The sequence below is a fragment of the Microcaecilia unicolor genome, chromosome 2 (genome assembly GCF_901765095.1).
Source record: "Microcaecilia unicolor chromosome 2, aMicUni1.1, whole genome shotgun sequence".
NCBI classification, from domain to species: Eukaryota; Metazoa; Chordata; class Amphibia; order Gymnophiona; family Siphonopidae; genus Microcaecilia; species Microcaecilia unicolor.
Window position 1 is genome coordinate 623,792,982 of NC_044032.1, and position 20,361 is coordinate 623,813,342.

The 20,361-nt window shown below is 43.9% G+C and overlaps 1 protein-coding gene across 5 annotated transcripts in view; it reads right to left on the reverse strand.

Moving 5' to 3' along the window:
* HHIP (hedgehog interacting protein) overlaps positions 1-20,361 on the reverse strand; it is a 334,884-nt gene that overhangs the window by 124,585 nt on the left and 189,938 nt on the right. For all 5 annotated transcript variants that reach the window (XM_030191684.1, XM_030191688.1, XM_030191687.1 and 2 more), the window contains exon 5: positions 3,436-3,587. In XM_030191684.1, coding sequence (XP_030047544.1) covers positions 3,436-3,587 — 152 coding nt within the window. The remainder of the gene's footprint in view (positions 1-3,435; positions 3,588-20,361) is intronic.

Here is a 20,361-nt window from a genome sequence, read left to right on the forward strand (position 1 = left end):
GCCCCTGCTCCCAACCCCTCAGTAGTTCAGGTAGGCCCCTCCGGGCCTACCATGTTCCCTGGTGGTCCAGTGATGGTTGTTGGGGGCAGGAGCGCAACCCCTTCACTCCTGCCCCTTACGGTACCTTGTATTTGTATTTATTAACATTTATAATCTGCACTTATCCAGGGCAGAGTACAATAAAACATACACAAATTCCCTCGCTTAGTTTATGCGGGCCTTGGCTGAATACTGCCAGCACCTGCATAAGCCCCGGCTCCTCCCTAACACCGCCCCCTAGCCCTCCCCTGACCAGCCCACTTTTTTGGGGACCAGTCATAGACAATATTTAGCAGCACTGCTTGGTTTAATGCCGCTGAATTTTGGGGGTTGGTTGGCGACGGGCGATTTAAGTGGACCAGAGCCTCTCCAGCTCGCTTAAATCTCTCTGAAGATCGACCCCCCCTTGTCTTCAACTCTGGCTAGTCCACTTCTTCTTAAAGTACCTGGCAGATCCCAAGAGGAAGGGTCCTGTCCAGATTGCTAACTCCCTATAGATCTGTCCTCAATAAACTTGTCCATACTAATTAAGGGGTCTATTTTTCTAAACAGCATTAAGCCCTTAACATGTGGTTCGAACCAGCAACATGAAATGGTGCCGAAAATTAGGCACTGGGAAATATCCGCGCTCAGCACCGTTCTATAAAAGGCATTCTGGGCTGAGCGTTCTTTATAAAATGGTGCCTAGTGGGGATTTCCGTGCCCAATTTTGGGCACAAGGGCTTACACTGAGTGAAACCTAGTGTAAATTCTGGTGTGCAAGTTGGGCACAGATCCCTAGAATTCTGTGACATTAAGCGCATCGTTTGTGAATTCCCCCTGACTCGCCCTTGCCCCTCCCATGGCCATGCCCCCTTTTGGATTGCACATGAGAAAATCTGGCTGAGGATCTTTATAGAATTGAGTGCAGCAAGAGCTGCATGCAAATCCAAATTAGCACCAATTAACATCAATAATTATTGACAGCCAATTGTTGATTGTTAACAGCTCATTATCTAATTTATTTCTGTGTGATTCGTGTGCAATCTTAGGCATCCAAATTTGGATACCATTTATAGAATCTGGGAGTTAGTGCATGCAAACAGGCTACAACAGAAATGCATGAAAGTGTTTTGTGGTATTTTGCCTTGCAAACACGCTATCCATGTTATCAATTTTTCAGAAATATTTTTCAGAGGGGATGTGTCATGAGCAAAGAATGGGAATTCCTGCGTTATCTGGCTAGCGCGTTATGAATAGCTTGCACTCACTGGATAATACAGAGTTAATGCGAGACCATTTAGGAGCTGGTAAGTGCTCCCGTGTTAATTTTTTGCAGGTACCGCGTATTAAAGGGGAGATTAACACATGACCTACAAATTTTAAAAAAAACAATATGCCCTTAAAAAAGTGCCATGTTAAATCTGGGCTTAGCGCATGGGAATGCCCTGCATTAAAACACGTTAAGCCCAGATTTTACCATGCTTTAGCAAAAGGGCCTCTTAATTTCTTATATACTGCCTACAAGCCCGAAACCTATCGAAACGGTGTACATTCAGGTACAGTAGATATTTTTGCCACGTTCTCCCGCAACAAATTCCAAGTGCAATTATACATTGACAGAAAAAAAAATCAGATGTATAAATTTGTTTTAAATCTGCTGCGGCAGTGTTCCCTAATCCTAGTACTGTTTAATAAATAACCATTTCCTATTCCATATCATACAAAGGGGCCTGTTTACTACACAATGGTAAAGTTTTGCTCTTATCGTGCTTTAAATGCAAAAATTAATATGTGGTAAGTGTAAAGACCAGTGTGTTTTTTTCTAGCGAAAAAGGTAACGGTACTCAAATGCCAGGCCACCCTTCAGGTGTGGGGTGATCACTGAGGGACCCACCCTACAATAGCCAGCCCCTCACCCCAACAGCAAGGCCCTCTGCAACCAGTCACAGAATCTATGACAAGAGAGAATTTGTGTGTAGAGCCTGAGCTCTTTCATTAAAACTTGGGGACCTTGGGTCAATTTTAGCAGACAATGGAAAAGTTGTTGGTACTTAGTACCCCCATAGTACCCCCTCAAAAAAAGCCCTGGCAAAGGCTGTGCAGTAACTGTATGCCCAGTATGTCCCCTGCAGTTACTGTACAAATGTGTTCTTTACAATGCATTAATTTTTTTTCACAATTAGGCACTTAACAGCTCCTCCTGAGAAGGCAGTTAACTGTACCTATGCTAAGTGTACAAGTGATAGCATGCAGTAAGCACCATGCACTAACTGAAACGTGCAGTCCAGCCTCCATACTCCACTCATAACCAGCCCAGATCCCACGCTCTAACAAGGCATGCAGTTAACATGCAAATTATTGCAAAAGCAATCATGCCAGTGCAGTAAGTTACCGTGCTCGTGTGCTAATGGCACGCGCTAATTTGAGTGTTAGCTGCTTAGCACACTTTAGTAAATGACCCCATAATCTTGAAAAGCTATCTTATAGGGATAGCGATGAAATGTCGTTTGCCGATAATAGTGCAAACCATTAGAGAGTGAGCACTACGTGCAAAGAAGGAACATTCTTCTTAAAGAATGCACATTCTTTGCTGATAGCATGTGCATGCTTGATGGTTCACACATGCTCGCATTATCAGATGAAGAATGTGCACTCATTAAGAAGAGCCTGCCCTCTTTCACATAGTGTGTTCTCTTTGTACACAGGATAGATTCTATAAATGGCGCCAAAAATTCAGCACCGAAAAAAATTTGGCACTCAATGCTTCGGGATGAGCACACTTTATAGAATAACATTGAGCACTGAATTCGACACTCAGTTTTGGGCACAAGGACTTATGCTAGCTGAAACCTGGTCTAAATCCTGGCATGCAAATTGAGCTTGGATCCCCACCATTCTCTAACACTGCACGCATCTCTTATGAATGCCCTTGCCCCTCCCATGGCCATGCCCCCTTTTTGAGGTGCGTGCAATCCAACTTAGGCACCCATTGTTACAGAATAGCACATAGCCAGATTGATGCCCACATTATAATTAGTGCCAATTAAGTGCTTCTTAGCTCCAACAATTAAATCATTGGAACGCATTAACTAATTATTTTGTGCGCTGATCTGGGATCTGTGCCCACTTTTGGGCACCAAAATTTGGGTCACCTTTGTAGAATACAGTGGGGGGGGGGGAGTGCACACATTCATTCTGGAATGAATCCCCCCCCCCCAATAAAAAAAAACACATGAAAATTGTTTAGGTGAATAGCATTAACCTTCTTTCTTCATAAGACTGCTGTTCACTTTATCATCTTTTGTCGCTTCTGTCTATACTTTTTCTAGCTCTGGTATATCTTTTTTGAGATGTGGAGACCAGACAAGAACCTTAATCTAATGCATGTAAGATATGCAAGTGGCATACTGGTACCTGGACACTGTATATTCAACAACTCTAAGAATGTGATCATGTGGTCCAATGGCCCACCGCTCTTGGTTGGTTGTATAGGACACATAGAGCTTTCCATTTTTCTTGTAATTGGGATGGAATGCAAGGCTTAGCAGGCCTCTTTCATCTCCTCCCTGCAGTCAAATGAAAAACACAAAGAATTGTGAAGTTAATTATGTTCTTTATTGTGTTTCAGCTGGACACCCTCCCCTCCCCTTCCCCCCCAAAAGTCTCTCTCTGTCTTTCTTTCTTTCTTTCTTCTGGATAATCTTTGCCCAAACTCTTTTCTTTCTTCCTTGACTACTGCACAAAAACGATTATAAAACATTTCTCTTCTGGGAGGGGTGGGGGGGGGGGGGGGACTGTTTAAGAACTAAGACAGGACAAGTTGGTCTTGTATGGTTATCTATGCACAAGACTCTTAGACCACTTTTGTTGCAGTGATTTGTGTACGTAATCTTTTGGTAGCCATGATGACAACTTGAAGTGCTGTAAAGAATTCTTTGCTAAGTTACTGGGGTTGCTGTAGTTTGTAGAAGACAAGTAAAAAGGTTCATAATCGGCAGTCACTTCCAAACCCAAGTATCCAAAAAACCCTAAAACACAGTATCAGCTGCCAACTCCCACTGTCTTGGCAATATGTTTAGAAAACAGTTAAATTGCTTGTATAATATGTAAGACTTTGTTTTACCCTGGAGACAGCTACATCAGTTGTTACAACTATGGTGGTCTGTTCATCTTAGGAAGCATGGTAATGCAGGTAATGAGAAGCTACATCATTTTAGCTGTTTTGCAGAGAAATCAGTTTCCCATGTGGTCATTCACTGAACAAGGTTTCTAGCATGAATTATTATTTTTTTTCTTTTATAGAAGCAAGAAAACCCTTAAAACAACTTTCTTTTACTATTACGCATACCACATAGATTAGTATATGCTAAATGCCATGTTGCCATTCTGCTTCTGAGCAAACCCAAATATAATTATACAGCAGACGACGCACAATCTTGCCGCTAAACATGCCCGAATGTCACCAGCAGCCTTCAAATTCACTTTGCTTTATTTAAAAAACCAAACAAGTTCACCACACAGACTGCTTTCTACCTCAAGCAATGCAAAAATTAGGAAGCTGGAGATAAAAATAAGCATTTCTTCCTGATTCAAGAATGTTCTTTATTCAAATCAGATGGATACTGAAACTAGGGGGAAAAAAACCACATTAGAAGTGATTCCACATGGCATTAATTAATCTGTAGTGCTGAAATGGACCAGAGCCTCTTGCATAACTCAATTTTTAAGAACCTTTCACTTCTCAATAATTGGGGCACACATTTTCCACATTACACGGACATGTAATTCATGAGAAGTGGAAGAATTCTTCCTCTATGGCATGTGTGTTATTGTTATGCAATTCTCTGGGCTAATAATTAAATTTGATTTTATTTGTGGTGATCAGATAATATATTCCCTTTGTTTTCTAATAACCTACGTAAATTAAATTGTCTAATCTGTATTCTCATCCTGAACTTAATAAAAATATGAACAAAATTATAAGAAGATCCAAAAATAAGAATACCTAAAACTATTTTTTGGAATTGACAACACATTACAAATTAAGGGCCCATTTTACAAAGCTGAGGTAGTAATTCCCATGCGGCAAATGTGATAAAACCCATAGGAATTGAATTGGTTTTGTTGCATTTGCCGCACCAGGAATCACTACCTTGGCTTTCTAAAAGGAGCCCTAAAGGCATTAGACTGCGGGCTTAACGCATCTTAATGTCTCGCTTTCCTGCATGCTAAGCCCAGATTCAATGCGGCATAATTAATGGAATTTTTGCATATATTTTTTTGGTCATGCGCTAATCCTATATAATAAAAAGCACCTCCAACGTTCTGAAGCTGACTCCATAAAAGTGAAGCTTTGAAGGGTTCGTGCTCCTGCTGTATCCATCTCCTGAATTGACGTCACGTACTTCCGGGTTCGTCACAAACAGCAGTGAGCAATCACTGGAAGGGAACGCTGCAGAGTTGCCAGGCAACGGAATGCGATATCACATGCATGAGGGTGTCGTTGGCCCTCCCTTCCTCCTTCCCTCCCTTCCAGTTCCAGGCCCCCTCCCTCCAAATTTTAAAAGTTGTTTTCACTTACCAAGTTAGGTTTACGGTGGCTGTCAGCAGCGGTAAAAGGCGTGCAGGCTCGGTCCTTCTATCTCTCTCAGCCCTGGTCCCGCCCTTGCGGAAACAGGAAATGAGGGCGGGACCAGAGCTGAGAGAGAGAGAAGGGCCGAGCCTGTATGCCTTTTACCTTGGCGCACATTCGTTTGGCGGCTTTACTGGCTTGCCCGGTAAGCTTCATTGGAGCGGTTTATTTGGTTCTTAAGGTATTTATAGGTTGTTTTGTGAGACATGTGAGATATTGAATGTTTGTTGTGTGTTTGTTTTTTTAGATGCTTACCACAGTTTGGCGTTGCAGGGAGCTCTTCACCTGACGAAGCCCCAGGTGGCGAAACGGGACCATTGGGGAGCCCCTGGTTTGAGCAGCAACAAGCTAAGCAGCTGTGGTGTTTGATATTTGTTAATGACGTGTGTGATAGTCAGCACCATTATAGAGTAGAAGCACACAAACGAATATTGAGGGAGGAGGTTGGCAGAGGACCCGTGATTATGCGATTACGACCACATAAATATCATTCTATTGATTAAAAAGGTGGCACTGGTCTGAGGTCCTCTCCTCCTCTGTTTCTCATTTATTGTTTCACAATTGTTATTTAACACCCATTGTTTACAAATTGTTATCATTTATAATTCAGCGGAGTGATTCCCGTGACTTTTTGTTACTCGGGTAGCAACAATTAAACCCATTCTGGACTCTGTGGGCCAGATGTACTATGTATCTTCCCTACAGATACAAATGGGAAAAGCCATAGGGTGTTTTCTTTTTTTTTTTTTTAAATTCCCAACAGATTCCCTCTGCTAATTCACAACCACATGGGTTCTTTTGTCATAAGTCTCCTCACATCTAGCCCAGGGTTCCAGCATCTTCCTTGCGAACTCCTGAGGAAGGCCTACTGCTGAAACTTGTTGGGTCCAGGATTGTCATATGTCATCACCATTTGGAATAAAGGCTCTGGTTTTTTATCCTGCTGTATATGTGGTTTTTGTGGCCATTCCTACCTCTTGTTGTGTGCTGGTTTGCCTGTGGGAATGTACTGGTCTTTTTTCCTAGATTACAGTTTATAGAATATCACATTTCTTGATTAGCTTTCGAAGGTTGCCCTGCTTCGTCAGATCGGAAATAAGCAAATGTGGTAGATGACAGTATATATAAGAAAAACGTCCAAGCATTTCATTGACAGTCTAACAGGGTGGGGATGGGTAGGAGGTATGCATGGGAACATCAAAGCATTTCAGAGATAGTCTAATAGGATGGGGGTGGATAGGTGAGAGAGGAGGGTGATAAACATAGCAATACAACTTTATGGTTTATAATGGGCTAGAAAACCCAGATCTGGTTGTATTGCTATGTTTATCACCCTCCTCTCTCACCTATCCACCCCCATCCTGTTAGACTATCTCTGAAATGCTTTAATGTTCCTATGCATACCTCCTACCCAGTGGCGTACCGGGGGGGGGGGGGGGGGGGGCGGTCTGCCCCGGGTGCACGCTGCTGGGGGGTGCCGCGGCGCGTGCCTGCTCTGAGTTCCCTGACTTCGCGAGTTCGCTGCAGCTCCCTCTGCTCTGCCCTGGAACAGGTTACTTCCGGGTCAGAGGGAGCTGCAGCGAATGCCCGAAGTCAGGGAACTCTGAGCAGGGGCGTGCTGCGGCACCCCCCCCCAGCTGCGTGCACCCGGGGGGGGGGGGGTCCGCGCTGCATCGTGGGGGGGGGTGCTGCACCCGGCGGGGGGTCCGCGCTGCTTCGGGGGGGGTGCTGCACCCGGGGGGGCGGGGCGCCGCCCCGGGTGTCCGCCCCCCTAGGAACGCCACTGCTCCTACCCATCCCCACCCTGTTAGACTGTCAATGAAATGCTTGGAAGTTTTTCTTATATATACTGTCATCTACCACATTTGCTTATTTCTGATCTGACGAAGCAGGGCAACCTTCGAAAGCTAATCAAGAAATGTATTATGTCCAATAAAAAAGGTATCATCTTATTTTCTTTTCCATGTTTTATTTTGTTTGATTTCTATTGATTACCTTTAAAAGTGGACCAACACGGCTACCACACCACTCTACTCTAGAATATCACATAATGGGGATATTGCCATTTACCTGCATATAAGTGCATATACGCATACATATGCCAGTATTCTTAGTTCCTAAATGTTGACACTCTCTTTAGACAATTACCTCTTAAATGGATGGCTGTAAAAGGCAGACCACTCACAAGGACATTCATTGCAGAGAAGAGGCCTCTGTAGGTACAGGCTCTGCTTAAGGTTCTGTATGACAGAAAAGACTACTCATCACCTATTCTAGTTAAGCCCTTTGAAATAAAAGCTAATGGAAACAATGAACACGGAATCCAAACATACATTACCCATCAATTGAAGCTATTCCCAAACACCTTGGAGGTTATGCCATCCAAAAGGCTGGAGGCTCCTCTGCTGCATCAGAGATGCCCTCCTCTTAGCCAGAAACTGCTCTGGTTCCAGAGGGAAGTGAAACCCACCCAGGGCTGCCATGAGCTGATCTACAACATGCTCAGAGACTATGAGGGGCATTTTCGAAAGAAACGTCCAAGTTGTGATTTGGATGTCCTTGCAAAACAGTGAAATCCAGTGGCGGGGAAACCCGTATTTTCGAAAAAAGATGGAGGTCCATCTTTCATTTCAAAAATACCGTCAGAGATGTCCAAATCCTTAAATTTGGACGTCCCTAGACATGGTCATTTCTGACTTTCGGCAATTTTCAAAACCAAAGACGTCCATGTCAAAAATGTCCAAATGCAAGCCATTTGGGAGTGGGAGGAGCCAGCATTTGTAGTGCACTGGTTCCCCTGACATGCCAGAATACCAACCGGGCACCCTAGGGAGCACTGCAGTGGACTCCATAAAATGCTCCCAGGAACATAGCTCCCTTACCTTGTGTGCTGAGTCCCCCAAACTCCCCCAAAACTCACTACCCACAACTGTACACCATAGCCCTTATGGGTGAAGGGGGGCACCTATATATGGGTACAGTGGGTTTGTGGTGGGTTTTGGAGAGCTCGCTGTTTCCTCCACAAATGTAACAGTTAGGGGGGTATGGGCCTGGGTCCACCTGTCTGAAGTGCACTGCACCCACTAAAACTGCTCCAGGGACCTGTATGTGCTGTCATGGATCTGAGTATGACATCTGAGGCTGGCATAGAGGCTGGAACGACATATTTTGAAAGATGTTTTTTGAGGGTGGGAGGGGTATAGTGATCACTGGGGGAGTAACGGGAGGTCATTCCCGATTCTCTTCGGTGGTCATTTGGTCATTTTGGGCACCTTTTTGTGCCTTATTCGTTAAGAAAACATGTCCAGGTGAAAACGTCCAAGTGTTCGTCAGGGATGTCCTTGCTTTTTTCGATTATGGGTCAAAGACGTCCAAGTGTTAGGCACGCCCAAGTCCCGCCTTCGCTACGCCTCCAACACGTCACCTTGAAATTTGGACGTCCTTGCAACGGATTGCAGTTGGAGACGTCCAAAATCGGGTTTCGATTATACCGATTTGGAAGTCTCTGGAAGAAGGACGTCCATCTTCCGATTTATGTCGAAAGATGGACGTCCTTCTCTTTCGAAAATGAGCCCATATGTCATCATTGATAGACAGGAGGAAGATGACTAGGACTAAAATACTAGTTCAGAACAGTCAGGTTGGACCAGTGGGCTCGAACATCTTGACTGGCAGGTTGGCAGAGAAGTACTTGCAGGACATAACACCCATGGGACCAAGGGTTGAAGGTAGTTTAAAGCAATCTATGGTATATAAATTTATGCAGTATATATTTTAAATGCTTAAAATATGTTATTGTATTGAAATGCATGCACAGTAATTGAACTGTGATCATTGTATAAATCACGTATCTATGTAAAGTCCCAATAAGCAATTTTTTGCCTCCCTTCAACAGGAACTGCTGTGGTTTCCCAGACTAGTTGTTGGTCCCAAGTTCTATGACCCAGACTCCTGCTGGTAGTCACATTTTTTCCCACCAAAGATATATACGGTATATCTAGAGGAGATAAAAGTTATAAAATTAATTTCTTGGTTACCTGTCTACAGGAAATACAATCAAAGCCATTAATTAATTACATAAATAGCTTTCAGAAGTCCTTGAGATATCATTTATTATTTGTTTTAATTTTGTATTTTGTAACTTTAATTGATAGGATTGTATTGATTTTATTATGATGTGCACCGAAAATTTAAAGGGGACCCTGGTTTTCATAACTTTGAAAAACTTAGACGCTAGACTCAAATAAAAATTCAGGTGTTGCCACCATCTAGCCCGGAGTCATTGCCTAAGCAATAGCTTGGTGCTTGGCAGTAGGTATAAAGACAGGCTGGATGGTGGGGGTGGTGGTCTTACAGAAATGTGTTTATAAATGAATTATCAATGCAAACAAATATTTTTTAAGACTCAAATTTGAAAGAAAAGGGCAAATTTCATGGTGAAAATGCCCTATTCAAGGCATTTCTTAATGTTTTGCTTACATAGTACTAGAATGCAGACTGAGACATTTCCTTCCAGTAATTTTAAACCCCTGTTTGCCTGCAGAGAAGGAAGAGTGATTCTGCTAGCTAAAATTGTATATTGTCACTGACTGCAGAAAATATTTCTTTTCTTCTCCTCATCCATTCCCATGGGGCAGAAGCAACAGGGTACAGAAAGCATGTGCTTCTGGCTCCTGCAGTTGCTCGTTCTTACGGTTCACATATATCCTCTTTTGAACTTCTTCAGATATGTTCTCCAAACTTTTTAATTTTTAGGAAAATATCCTCTTTTTCTTTTATGCAACTATGGCCAACATACAGTGGGGGAAATAAGTATTTGATCCCTTGCTGATTTTGTAAGTTTGCCCACTGACAAAGACATGAGCAGCCCATAATTGAAGGGTAGGTTATTGGTAACAGTGAGAGATAGCACATCACAAATTAAATCCGGAAAATCACATTGTGGAAAGTATATGAATTTATTTGCATTCTGCAGAGGGAAATAAGTATTTGATCCCCCACCAACCAGTAAGAGATCTGGCCCCTACAGACCAGGTAGATGCTCCAAATCAACTCGTTACCTGCATGACAGACAGCTGTCGGCAATGGTCACCTGTATGAAAGACACCTGTCCACAGACTCAGTGAATCAGTCAGACTCTAACCTCTACAAAATGGCCAAGAGCAAGGAGCTGTCTAAGGATGTCAGGGACAAGATCATACACCTGCACAAGGCTGGAATGGGCTACAAAACCATCAGTAAGACGCTGGGCGAGAAGGAGACAACTGTTGGTGCCATAGTAAGAAAATGGAAGAAGTACAAAATGACTGTCAATCGACAAAGATCTGGGGCTCCACGCAAAATCTCACCTCGTGGGGTATCCTTGATCATGAGGAAGGTTAGAAATCAGCTTACAACTACAAGGGGGGAACTTGTCAATGATCTCAAGGCAGCTGGGACCACTGTCACCACGAAAACCATTGGTAACACATTACGACATAACGGATTGCAATCCTGCAGTGCCCGCAAGGTCCTCCTGCTCCGGAAGGCACATGTGACGGCCCGTCTGAAGTTTGCCAGTGAACACCTGGATGATGCCGAGAGTGATTGGGAGAAGGTGCTGTGGTCAGATGAGACAAAAATTGAGCTCTTTGGCATGAACTCAACTCGCCGTGTTTGGAGGAAGAGAAATGCTGCCTATGACCCAAAGAACACCGTCCCCACTGTCAAGCATGGAGGTGGAAATGTTATGTTTTGGGGGTGTTTCTCTGCTAAGGGCACAGGACTACTTCACCGCATCAATGGGAGAATGGATGGGGCCATGTACCGTACAATTCTGAGTGACAACCTCCTTCCCTCCGCCAGGGCCTTAAAAATGGGTCGTGGCTGGGTCTTCCAGCACGACAATGACCCAAAACATACAGCCAAGGCAACAAAGGAGTGGCTCAGGAAGAAGCACATTAGGGTCATGGAGTGGCCTAGCCAGTCACCAGACCTTAATCCCATTGAAAACTTATGGAGGGAGCTGAAGCTGCGAGTTGCCAAGCGACAGCCCAGAACTCTTAATGATTTAGAGATGATCTGCAAAGAGGAGTGGACCAAAATTCCTCCTGACATGTGTGCAAACCTCATCATCAACTACAGAAGACGTCTGACCGCTGTGCTTGCCAACAAGGGTTTTGCCACCAAGTATTAGGTCTTGTTTGCCAGAGGGATTAAATACTTATTTCCCTCTGCAGAATGCAAATAAATTCATATACTTTCCACAATGTGATTTTCCGGATTTAATTTGTGATGTGCTATCTCTCACTGTTACCAATAACCTACCCTTCAATTATGGGCTGCTCATGTCTTTGTCAGTGGGCAAACTTACAAAATCAGCAAGGGATCAAATACTTATTTCCCCCACTGTATCTACCTACATAATGAGAGAAACAATCTGGCCTATTAGTCAGTCTGAACACAAGGGGGTGCTGGAATTGCTGATCTCTCTGTTTCTCTGATGGTTGAATCCATCAAAGGAATTTTGTTTGTGCAGTACAGCTTTAAGTATGTTATGCAAAGACTTTCATATGTATTTCAGAAGCCAGCCAAAGCTGTTGAGGGTTATCCACTCTTCTGATAAAGAGTGGCATTTTTGATATGACGTCTAAGTCGGACTTTGGAAATTTTGCACTAACTGTCCAAATTCCGAATAGGAAATATGGCAATTTTTGAAACAGAAAACATCCTTTTTTTTAAATTCCAAAAATACTGTTTTTAACAAGGTTTTATGCTCTTTGCATTTATTTTGTCAGGCCATCTAAAAAAAAAAAAGTGAAAAACGTAGAAAATCAAGTCATTGGGATATAGGAAGGGGTCAGCATTTTTAGCAGACTGGTCCCCCAGCCATCCCAGGAGAGCAACTGGACACCCTAGGGGGCACTGCTGTGGACATCATATAAATGCTCCCAGGTACACATCTTACCGCTGTTCCCTTATCTTGTCTGCTGAGCCCTCTAAAACTCACTACACCCAACTTTACACCACTACAATAGCCCTTATGGATGAAGGGGGCACCTATATATGGGTATAATGGGTTTCTGGTGAGTTTTGGAGGACCCACAGTTTCCTCTACAAGTGTACAGGTAAGGGGAGGTATGGGCCTGGTCCACCTGTCTACAGTGCATTGCACCAACCACTACACTACTTCAGGGACGTGTATGTTACTACTACTACTACTATTTAGCATTTCTATAGCGCTACAAGGCATACGCAGCGCTGCACAAACATAGAAGAAAGACAGTCCCTGCTCAAAGAGCTTACAATCTAATAGACCTGGCTGTAACATCTGAGGCTGTCATAGAGGCTGGTAAGTACTATTTTTACTCACTGGGTCAGTGACCACTGGCAGAGTAAGGGGGATCATCGCTGATTCACTCAGTGACCACTGGCAGAGTAAGGGGGGGGGGTCACCCCTGATTCGCTCCAGTGGTCATCTGGTCATTTTCGGCACCTTTTGTGCCTTATTTGTTATAAAAATAGGTCTACACCAAACATTTTCCTTTTATTCCATTATGGCTGTAAAATGTCCAAGTGTTAGGCACGCCCTAAGCCCGCCCTAATCCTGCCTTCGATATGCCCCTGCCCTTGTGATTTGGACGCATTGCAGACAAAATGCATAGATAAACGTCTGCAAAATAGGTTTTGAAAATACCGAGTTGGACGTTTTGAGAAGAAATCAGTCCAAATGTTTCTTTATGACACTTTTTGTACATTTTTCTCTTTCAAAAATGAGCCCCTTGGCTCAGACACAGTCAAACTCTAATCCTTAAATTTCTGAAAAGTAGATTATTGTCTACTGCTGTACTGGAAGTCAGTCGCTATTTGATGTTTGTTCATTAACTAAAAGCCATTTACACATTTGCTACAATTAAATATTTCTTTAGCAAAGGTAGCATCTATTTTTATTTTTTGTGTGCTCTATTTTGTCTCCGCAAATGTGGTAACCCTATTTCTTCTTCTTCTTCATCTCCGTCATCATGCATTTTCTGTTTAGAAAGGAAGCTTATGAGAGAAGTGGAGAATAGTTTATGGAAAAGATGGTGGATGCGTGGAACAGCTTCCCATTGAGGTGGAAGAGACAAAGATCTTGGGATCTTTTTGGGATCTTGCCAGGTATATTGTGACCTGGATTGGCCACTGTTGGAAACAGGATGCTGGGCTTGATGGACTTTGGTCTTTCCCAGTATGGCAATACTTATGTACTTATCTACTTATCTGACTTCAAGAAAACATAGGATAAACACATAGGATCTCTAAGGAAGAGGACCAGATAGTAGATGGCATGGATGGGCTGACTTGATAGGTCATATGCAGGCTGATATTCAGAGTGATTTAAAGCAGGTTGGAGAGGCTCTGGCTCACTTGAATCGCCTGTACCCACCTAATCGCTGATATTCAGCAGCACTAAACTGGGCAGTGCCGCTGAATATCGCCTCTGAGTGGCCCCCCAAAAAAGTGGGCTAGTCTGCGGGGGGCAAGGGGGTGTGTTGGGGAGGAGCTGGAGCTTATATGGGTGCCGGCGATATTCAGTCAGGGTTTGCATAAGCTTAATCGGGTGAATTTAGGATAGCTCAAAAGCTGCCCTAAAATCAGCCACTTAAGCTTATGCAGGCCCCAGCTGAATATCGATCCGGGGCCACATAAGTTAAAAAAAATTTTTTTAATTTAAATCTCCCCAAGCCCCCAACGCGTCACATCCCTTCCTCTCCCCCTCCCAACCCGAATCCACAAGACACTCTCCACCGCCAAATGGTGCCACTTCCCAACCCCCCCTCCTCCCCAGAGTCCATGCAGTGCTCCCCTGGGCCTACCTTAATCCCTGGTGGTCCAGTGGTGGTCTTTGGGGGCAGGAGCAGAGCCTCCTCGCTCCTGCCTCATGTGGTACCTTTGCAAAATGGCTGCCATGACCTCTCATGGCAGCTCACAGTACTGTAAATGGGCTCTGCTCTTGCCCTCAATGACCACCACTGGATCACCAGGGAATAAGGTAGGCCCGTGGGAGCCCTGCATGGACTCCGGGGTGGAGTGGCTTGTGGACACAGGTTGGAAGGGGAAGATGAAGGGATGCAATGCACTCTAGGGGATTTAAATTAAAAACCATTTTTTTAAACTTATGCAGCCTCCAGATTCAGCCAGAGCTGAGATGTGGGCTTGGATGAATATCAGCTGGGCCTGCATAAGTTGCAGTAGCCTGCCCGCCCCAAATTGGCCCCTGATATTCAGTGCCAGTGCCTGGACATGGCCTGGCACTGAATATCAGGGGATAATTTAGCCGGCGACGATCAGCGTTTAAAAAAACGTTAGCCGCTGCCGGCTGAATATTGGGAGGCTGGTCTTTATCTGCTGTCATGTTGTATGTTTCTATGGGGTATGTCCCTGTGTTCCTAGCCTCTTATCATTTTGCTTAATGTCACAGGAAAGTATATGAAAAATAAAAGAGAGAAACCTAGAGGAAGAAGTAAAGAAGAAGAGAGGAGTGACTGGGAGGGTTGGAGCTTGAAAGATGGTATAGCACGCTATCAAAATGTTATGTCATTGCAGTTGCAGATAAAACATTCTGGACCCTGTTCCGGAAATTCACAGCCTAATTCTATATATGGCGCTAAAAACTGCACACAGAAATTTCAGCACATTACACATATTATATTATTATTGCGTCAAATGATATGCTCTTTACATGCAACTGCTTTCTAAATTGTTTATAATTTCACCTCAGATGTGCAACAACTCAGTGAGGGGCCCTTTTACTAAGCTGCGGTAGGCTAACACGCAGATAGCGCTCGCTAAATTGACACTACCGCCGGGGTAGTGCGGGCACCTGGCAGTAATTCCGAAATTGGCATGCACTGTTTTCTGCGGTAGAAAATAATTTTCTATTTTCTACCACAGGGCCATTCTTAGCGGTAATCGGCAGAGTGGCCACATTGCTGCGCGCTGACTGATTACCACACAAGTAGTGCGTGAGCCCTTACCACCAAGTAAACAGGTGGCAGTAAGGGCTCAGGCAGTAAATTGCCATGTGCTACTTTTAATATTAGTGCATGGCCATTTACTGCTCTATTAAGAAAAGGCCCTTTTATCTGCTGTGGTAAAAAAATGACCTAGCTCGTGCTAATTTCACACATCCAAACTAGCTCAGGCCACTTTTTACCACAGCTTAGAAAAAGGGCCCCTTTCTGTGTTCATGGAATTTGCTCTTCTCTCTCCCTATGCACACACACAGTTTCTCTTTGGCTGGTGCTAAGCTCTACTGGTTGGGGGGTAAGACACTTCTTGGCTACTTCTTCACAATGTTATTATAACTTAAATTTTTTTGCCCACAGCAACACATTATCAAACTCAGAATTGCCCTTCTAACTCCTAGGTCTGTTACTGTTTCCACTTGTTGGGGGTAAGACACTTCTTGGCTAGTTCTTCACAATGTTATTTTAACTTAAATTTTTTTGCCCACGGCAACACATTATCAAACTCAGAATTGCCCTTCTAACTCCTAGGTCTGTTACTGTTTCACCAATTGTCTTAGTCACACACTTGTATTATTCCCTTTCACCTATTTATGCATGTAGTATCACTAAATATAAAAGGGTTAAAAACCCCCATAAAACGAAAAAGCTCCTTATTTACCTTAAGCGATTAAACAATGATATAGCTCTTATATGGGAGACCTGCTTACTGTCACCACATTATCTACGTCTTAAAGACATTAACCATATTCCCATTGCCTTTTCTTCATCCTTGCAGAACATAGTAAAATAGTAAATGACGGCAGATAAAGACCTGAATGGTCCATCTAGTCTGTCCAACAAGATAAACTCATTTTACATGGTATGTGATACTTTATATGGATACCCGAGCTTGATTTGTCCTTGCCTTTCTCAGGGCACAGACCATAAAAGTTTGCCCACCACTGTTCCTGTACTAAAAGTTCTGAAGCTAACGTCGAAGCCCCTTTAAAATGTAACACTCCAGCCCATTCATATCCAGCCATGATCAGGGCGCAGACTGTAGAAGTCTGCCTAGCATTGGTTTTACTCTCCAATTACCGGCATCGCCACCCAATCTCCACTAAGATTCCGTAGATCCATTCCTTCTAAACAGGATTCCTTTGTGTTTATCCTACGCGTGCGTGTTTGAATTCCATTACCGTTTTCATCTCCACCACCTCCCGCGGGAAGGCATTCAACGTATCTACTACCCTTTCCGTAAAAAAATACTTCCTGACATTACTCCTGAGTCTGCCCCCTTCTCCTTACAATATACAGTGCTTATTGAAGATGTATAGGAGTGACACTCATCAATAATCACTCCCTCAATATTTTTACCATCTACGCCCCTAACTCCGATAATCCACAATTTGTTCATGATCTGTCCGCAGCAATAGTCTACCTGAGCACTGCACCAGTAATTTTAGGAAGTGATTTCAATCAAGTTCAGGATCCAATCATTGACAGGAAATCAAAAGCCCCATAACCCAAATAAGCGACCTCTGCTATCAAAGCTCTATAAAGAGTTCTCAATCTTATAGACCCATAGTGCAAGCTAAAACCAACAGAATGCGATTACATCTTTTTTTCCCCACCACACTTGAGTTACTCCAGGATTGCCTATTTCTTAATATCCCAGCAATTAATGCCCCACGTGATGCACACTGAAATACTTAGCCAAACTATATCTGACCACTCCGCCATTTCATTACCTCAACAATATCACGATTTCAGTTCCACAATGCACCTGGAGATTTAACCCATCCTTACTACAGGATGACAAGATTGCTGCTTTATTAAGATCTAAATCAGAGGACTTTTTCTATCTCAATCCAGTAGCAGACTACTCTAGAAATACATGGTGGGACACCTACAAAGCAACCATCCGAGGAGTCATCATTAACTACACTGCAGGTATCAATAATTATCGCACAAAGGAGGCATCTGATTTAGAATCCAAAATTAAACAGATAGAAAATGACAATATATCCTCCCAATACCCATCCACTTTTTCTCAGTTACAAACTGTAAAATATAAGCAAAAAGCCTTTAATCAGACCTTAATGCAAAAACCTAAATTTTATGTTGAGAGCAACAAAACTATCCACCTTCTCGCACAATTCCTAAAACCTAATCGGCAAAAATCTAATATCACTCTCATTACTGACTCAAACAATCAGCACTTTAAAGCTCTGAAATAGACTTTTCTGAATCTAAATTTGATGATTTTACAGCTCATTTTTCTCACCCATCAGCATAGGAGCCAACTTTTCAAAATGATTTGAGGTGCTGAACTTTTTTTTTAACAGGTGGTGCATTCCCCCTCCCCGTCCCCCCTCCCCCTCCCTCTCCCTCTCCTCCGAGTTCCAGGCCCCCCCTCTCCTCCGAGTGTCCCAACCCCAGCCAGACCTCTTCTCCCATAACAGTCCTCCGCCGGTCCGCCCTCTTCTTCTTGTATGCCGTCCAGAATTTTAAAATCTTACCCGGCGGCAGCAGTTGAAGGCGAGCAGGCTCGGCGCGTCAGCTTTCCCTTCTCTCTCAGCTCTGGTCCCGCCCTTGCGGAAACAGGAAATGAGGGCGGGACCAGAGCTGAGAGAGAAGGGAAGACTGACGCGCCGAGCCTGTTTGCTTTTCACTGCTGCCACCGGGACCCCGAGGTAAGATGAGTTTTAAAATTCTGGGCGGCACGCAGAAAGGCGAGGGCGGACCAGCAGAGGACTGTTGAGGGAGAAGAGGGCGGGCAGGTCGGGCTGGCTGGGAAGGGAACTTCCGACTTCTGGCGGGTGAAAATATTTGGGGTGCTCGAGCACCCATGGAGTTGGAGCCTATGCCCATCAGTGTCTTCTACTCAAAACTTTGAACTAGAAAAGGATCAGTGAAACAAAGAAATACTTTAATCTATGAAATCCCTTCCAAGAGGCAAGGCTCTTGGAAATGATGGCCTCACTACAGAATTTTACCTGGCCCTCTCTGACATCTTAGTGCCAAAGATGCTTACTGTATTCAACTAATTTTTATCATTTCAACAAAATAAAGGTTCCTTTTTAGAATCCACAATCATATTCTGGAACATTCTGTTGAGCGCCCAATCCTTTATGGATCTTCAAGTAGTCCTTTCTTTAGATGCAGAGAAGGCGTTCGACAGAAATGAATGGCCATATCTATCATACACACTAAAATGGTTCGGCTGTAGTGACAAATTTATTCTCATGATTAATCTACTTTACGACAATCCAGTAGCCTACATTACAATTAAGGGTAATCGTGGAGGGGCATAATTGAACGAAAACGTCTATCTCCATGGGCGTTTATCTCCGAGAACGGGTCCGTGAAGGGGCGGACCGAACCGTATTTTCGAAAAAAAATAGACGTCCATGTTTTATTTGACAATTTGTGAGCTGGGCGTTTTTGTTTTTCAGCGATAATGGAAAATGAAAGCGCCCAGCTCAAAAACGAATAAATCCAAGGCATTTGTTCGTGGGAGGGGCCAGGATTCGTAGTGCACTGGTCCCCCTCACATGCCAGAACACCAACCGAGCACCCTAGGGGACACTTTTACAAAAACAAAAAAAAAAGGTAAAAGAGCTCCCAGGTGCATAGCACCCTTCCCTTGTGTGTTGAGCCCCCCAAATTCCCCTCAAAACCCACTGCCCACAAGTTTACACCATTACTATAGCCCTAAGGGGTGAAGGGGGGCACCTACATGTAGGTACAGTGGGTTTGGGGGGTTGGACGACTAATAAGCATTAAGCAGCACAATTGTAACAGGTAGGGGAGGGATGGGCCTGGGTCCACCTGCCTGAAGTCCACTGCACCCCCTAATAACTGCTCCAGTGACCTGCATACTGCTGCCAGGGAGGTGGGTATGACATTTGAGGGTGAAAATAAACAGTTGTGAAACGGCATATTTTGTGGTGGGAGGGGGTTTGTGACCACTGGGGGAGTCAGGGGAGGTCATCCCCGATTCCCTCCAGTGGTTATCTGGTCATTTAGGGCACTTTTTGGGGCCTTATTCGTGGAAAAACAGGGTCCAGGAAAAGTGCCCTAAATTCTCGCTAAAAACGCATATTTTTTCCCATTATCGGCAAAAGGCGCTCATCTCTGATCGGCCGATAACCAAGCCCCAGTTCTGCCTTCACCACGCCTTCGACACGCCCCCGTCAACTTTGTACGCTTCCGCGATGGAGTGCAGTTGAAAACGTCCAAGTTCGGCTTTCGATTATACCGCGTTATTCGTTTTTGGGAGATAAACGCCTATCTCCAGATTTAGGTTGCAATATAGGCGTTTTTGTCTTTCAATTATAAGCTGGTTAGTCTACATTACAATTAAGGGTAATCTTCCCTCAAAATTCTCCCTAACAAGAGGCACTAAGCAGGGTTTCCTGCTTTCCCCCTTACTGCTTAATCTAGCACTAGCGCCTCTAACATTGGCCATAAGAGCCAACCCATCGTTAGATGGATGCAAAACCTTTGATGACACCTTTAAATTCTCTATGCAAGCAAACTATTAAACTTAGTTAGGATCATATGGTCAAAGAAAGAACACCTCTTTTTCTTAATTGGTGGGGTACAACAGAAGCCATAAAAATGGTACTAGCCCCCCAAATCAATTGTGAACCATTGAAAGGGAAGCTAGGGAACAGAATGGGCATGCGCTTGGCAGGGAGGTGAAGTATGTACATATGATAAAGGGGATGGGAC